Raw genomic sequence first — 4,899 nt, 5'->3', positions numbered from 1 at the left:
CTTTATCTTTTTTTTGGGTTTTATAATGCTTGATATTTTTTAAATAATGTAACGCTATGATTTGTATTGTGGTTGATGTGCATTAGACTATAAAACAGATGTCAGTAAGATAAGTTTTCATACTCAAAAAGTGGAACAAGATGGTAAAGACTTGTGTCTTAATATTTAAAATTAATAATCGTTTAATAATATATTAATATTTGTATAGTTATTTATTAATATACATAAAAAATATATGTTGAAATATATAATAATCAAAAAGTAATAATATACTTAATTTAACAAATATATAGCTTGATGAATATGATATTACCATTTTTAGGAAAATTCCATCCATAAGCCTTGTTAATTAACATGTTCATTGAAAAAACTTGGTTTTGAAAAAGTTTAGCTTTTTAAAATCTTAGGCTGTGTTTGATACGTTACAATTAGTTGATAAACTAATTTATTTTTCGAGCTTTTTAAGTTGTCATGTTTGATAAATCAAAAAATAGCTTATAAGCTAATTTTTTAAAAAGCTACATAGATTAGTTTTTTTAAAAGTTTTTATTTTTTTTTTCTCTTCCAAATATACCATTGGTTAATTATAGAAACACATTTTTTTAAATATCATTTTATATATTTCAGCTTATTTGATTAAACGTTATTTTTTATCAAACGTTATTTTTTATCTGCTAGCTATTAGTTTTTTTTATTTAATAGTTAGTTTTTCAACTAGCAAGTAGTTTTTCTAAACATAACCTTAAGAGTTTTTTATTTGAAAGAGTTCCAAAAAAAATTTCTATTATGATGATGATGATCTAGGCTCAATAAAATAAAATATTCGTTCAAATAAATAGTGAAATGGAACCAACAAATATTGTCGCATAGCTCACATTAGTGAGTGCTTTGTTTTGATTTAATTCAAAAAAAACTTTTATTATTCTTAACTTTCTACAAAACTGTCTCATTTATTTTTTTGTCCTTCTATTTCCCAAATATATCATCATTTCCTTAAATATTCTTTTATAGATAAAACAAAAATAATGGCTAAGTGTTACTACCAGGATCCGGATTATTAATCCAAGTCACTTCGAGTTCAACTAAACCACGTTCCACCATTCGCAATCTGAGACACATTTCTTGAAAGATTTTGTTGTTTTCCCACATAATATTGCTTTCTTCAGCCAAGAAATTTGTTCGAATGGGTTGTATTGTAGTTAAAACAGTGCCACTCGGGTGATGGTTTTCCTTTGTCATATTTAGTGCCTCCAAAATCGGTTTCACGTCAATTTCCGCATATCCCATTTTGTCATCCAATGTAAACGTGTCATGATCATATACTTTCTGCATGCAATCATAGATAGATTCATCAAAAACACGACTTTAAGTTGAGATAAATGAAATAGGTAATTATCTTTTTAATAAATTAAAGAATAATGATTAAATATTTAAATGCCAAGTTTGTAAAAAAGTTGACGAATTGACTCAATCACTTTCTCGAACAATTCTCAAATAAACGATCATTTTTTATTCAATTTCATTCTAAACAAAACCATAAAATGATTATTTAATCTCATGTATTCCAACTTTTATTCATACAAAACTTATTGCGTAAATTACACGAATGGTCCCTATGGATTGGGGTAATTTGCGTGCTTGGTCCCTAATTTATTTTTTTAACTTGTAATGTCCTTACTATTTGTTTTTGTTACGCGCTTAATCCCTACTGTTTGTTTTTGTTACGCGCTTAGTCCATACTGTTTGTTTTTGTTACACGTTTGGTTCTTATCTTACCTAAAAAGACTATTTTTTAGAGTAAATTACACGAATGATCCCTATAGTTTAGGGTAATTTGCGCGTTTGGTCCCTAACTTATTTTTTTAACTCAGAAGGTCCCTACTGTTTGTTTTTGTTACGCGTTTGGTCTCTGTGTTACCTAAAAATACTATTTTTCCATTGATTTTTAATTTATTTAAATAAACACACCCCAACCCCACCCGCCCTCACCTTACCTTACATACCCCACCGTTTTCCCTATTTAAATAATAATTTTTTTTAGGTTTAACAGGGACCAAGCGTGCAACAAAAAACAAACAGTAGGGACCAAACGTGTAACAAAAACAAACACCAGGGACCTTCCGAGTTAAAAAAATAAGTTAGTGACCAAACACGCAAATTACTCCAAACCATAGGGACCATTCGTGTAATTTACTCTATTTATTAAATAGAGAAAAATGATAGGTTATGTAAGGTAAGGTGAGAAGGATGAGATTGGGGGTGTGTTTATTTAAATAAATCCTAAAATCAAGGGCAAAATAGTATTTTTAGGTTAGTCATGGACCAAACGCGTAACAAAAACATATAGTAGGGACCTTTCGAGTTAAAAAATAAGTTAGGGACCAAACACACATATTACCCTAAACCATAGGGACTATTCATGTAATTTACCCAAACTTATTTCTATACAACACTTACCACCCTAACGGGAAGCTCAGGATCATAAATGGGAAAATCGAATTCTTCATCCCACTCGGGGTTGCAATCCTTTTTCACAAACCTAGTCTTCACTCTCTACATTGAATAAAACAACACTTATTTAATCAAAATGAAACCAAAACAATATTAACAAATTCTAATAATATTAAAATTGTTTATATAATTACGTAGATATGATGAATCAAACGAAAAACCATGACGAATGTGACTGAATAAAATGAGAAGAGAAAGAGAAGGGTGGTGACCAGTTTATCTGTCTTGATCACAACGTAAGGATCGCTCGCTTTTGAATCACGAACAGCCAGATTCAACCCTCTTTTGATCCTAATTTTGAGAACACCAATCGGATTATCCATTAGAAATAATCCCTCATGCCTGTTTTGATCTCTCTCTCTATATCAGCTAAAACTGTTTGTATGTATAAATGGATTCAAAATTCGAACAGAAGAAAGAACATTGATGCGAATGTGATTAGAATGAAATGTGTGGGTTTATATCCTCTAGGAAATCGGGGGAACCATTCGGATGAATGATTTACGTATTATGACATTGCTTAAAGATCGCATTTGCTAAAAACAAACAAAATGAATGTGTTTGTTTTAATGGATCAATCGTTAACATATTTCATTATGCAATGATGGTTTGCCATAATATAGCTCGCAGGGGATTAATGCAAAATATATTATTTGTTTTGAGGAATTAGATTTTGTATGAATTATGATTTATGGTGAATAACCAAATAAATTTTATTTATTTATTTATTTTTTGAAATGAATCTCTAACAAAGTCCTAAAACTTTGATATTATTTATGAAAAAAACATAATTTTATTTATTTATTTTTTAACAAAGAGTAAAAAACCCAGCAAATGTTTACATATTATGACAAGAAACAATCTTCACTAAATTCTCTATATTTCAAGCCAAGTCACAATAAATATATTGATTTTTTAATGAAACAAATTAGAGATTACTATCTTATGATAATTTTAGTGTACTCTATGTGTGACATATGATATTATATCATTGTAATCTTACTATATTATGTCTGTTTGATACAGATAGTATTAACTTACTTTATATCTAATAGAATATACTATCTTACTATAATCTTATTATATATTTGTTATCTAATAGATGGTCTTGTTTTAATGTAATTATAACATCTTAAATTTCAACCTAAAGTTTTCTTTTAAAAATAAAGAGTAAAACAACCAAAACCATTTAAAAAAACCAACATATCAAATTGTTTCATTAACATAAAAATCATATCATAAAAATATATCAGAATCATCATAAAAATTGCAGAAGTCTAAATCATATATCAACAGAGATGTGCATGCGGTACAATCAAGCTGCACTCTTCCTTATGTCAACAGAAGTACTTAAATCATTTAATAAAAAACTATAAGCATAATGATTAGTGAGTTCTCTCAGATACCACATACTACATGATATGTGTATTTATATATATATATATATATATATATATATATATATATATATATATATATATATATATATATATATATATATATTTATGCATTATATTTTAATATTTTGGCCTTTATTATTCTCTATTAGAACTAAAAAGTACTTATAATGCTTTAAATTATGTTTTGTAGCTATTCGTTGACGATAAAGCACAAAAGAAAAGATTGAAGTGGAAATTAGGCTTAGAGGCTAAAAGAAAGGAAAAATGCTGGAGGAGCCATTTACGCCCCGCGTAATAAACTTGTACGCCAAGCGTAATGGCTAAATTGGAGTTACGCCCAGCGTAATCTTCATTTACGCCCCGCGTAACGGCTGACATCAGATAACTCCAGTCGCGTAATAATCTGCACTACGCCCGACGTAATCCGACTTACACCCAGTGTACGTAAGTCGGTTACAAGGGTTATAAAAGTCGATTATCAGCTAACCAGAAGGGGGATTCGACTTCTAACCTAATTTAATCGATAATTAACTTCTGTTAAGCCGTTTTGAGGGTCTAGAAGGCGGCCGGAAGGCCGTTAAGCTAACGGGAGCGGAGATCGGAAGGGTTGGAGAGCGGATACATGTCGGTAATCATATGGGTTGTTAACGTGACCATGTTTAGCATTCCATTGAGATACTATTATGTGTTTAGTTTCTGATTTAGGTGTAAAAACCTTTTACTTTGAGTTTATGATTAAATAAAACCTTGATTATTGGACTAATTGCTATCTTGAATTGTTTGTTTATGTTTAATTTATCTTGCCAAGCTTGTTAAAAGATCCTTACGTGTTAATGATAATTATTTGCTGTTAATTGCCAAGTAAATTGAGTTGTATGAACATCTGCTTGATTGCTTGTCTCTTATGATTTTGATGACCATCGAGATTATAAGTCTAGGAATAATGAATGTGAAACTAGGATTAACTTGGGAATAAGTAAGTTAATGT

The 4,899-nt window shown here is 29.4% G+C and overlaps 1 protein-coding gene across 1 annotated transcript; it reads right to left on the bottom strand.

Moving 5' to 3' along the window:
• Positions 1–930: 930 nt before the first annotated feature.
• Positions 931–2,931, bottom strand: LOC145028809 (protein C2-DOMAIN ABA-RELATED 3-like). Its single transcript, XM_078977542.1, has 3 exons — positions 2,724–2,931; positions 2,458–2,553; positions 931–1,326 (listed from the first exon to the last, which is right to left on the bottom strand). Exons 1-3 carry the CDS (start codon positions 2,832–2,834, stop codon positions 1,030–1,032), a joined length of 504 nt encoding a protein of 167 aa, XP_078833668.1. The 5' UTR covers positions 2,835–2,931; the 3' UTR covers positions 931–1,029.
• Positions 2,932–4,899: the final 1,968 nt, after the last annotated feature.

This window comes from Lactuca saligna, chromosome 2 (genome assembly GCF_052625555.1).
Source record: "Lactuca saligna cultivar CGN05327 chromosome 2, ASM5262555v1, whole genome shotgun sequence".
In the NCBI taxonomy this organism is placed as follows: Eukaryota; Viridiplantae; Streptophyta; class Magnoliopsida; order Asterales; family Asteraceae; genus Lactuca; species Lactuca saligna.
This window is presented reverse-complemented; position numbering and strand designations above follow the sequence as displayed.

Coding starts and splice junctions, on each gene's coding strand:
- LOC145028809 (XM_078977542.1), bottom strand. CDS start 2,834: ATGGATAATCCGATTGGTGTTCTCAAAATTAGGATCAAAAGAGGGTTG. Junction 2,554..2,723: donor TGATCAAGACAGATAAACTG/GTCACCACCCTT, acceptor TATTCAATGTAG/AGAGTGAAGACTAGGTTTGT. Junction 1,327..2,457: donor CTGAGCTTCCCGTTAGGGTG/GTAAGTGTTGTA, acceptor GATTGCATGCAG/AAAGTATATGATCATGACAC.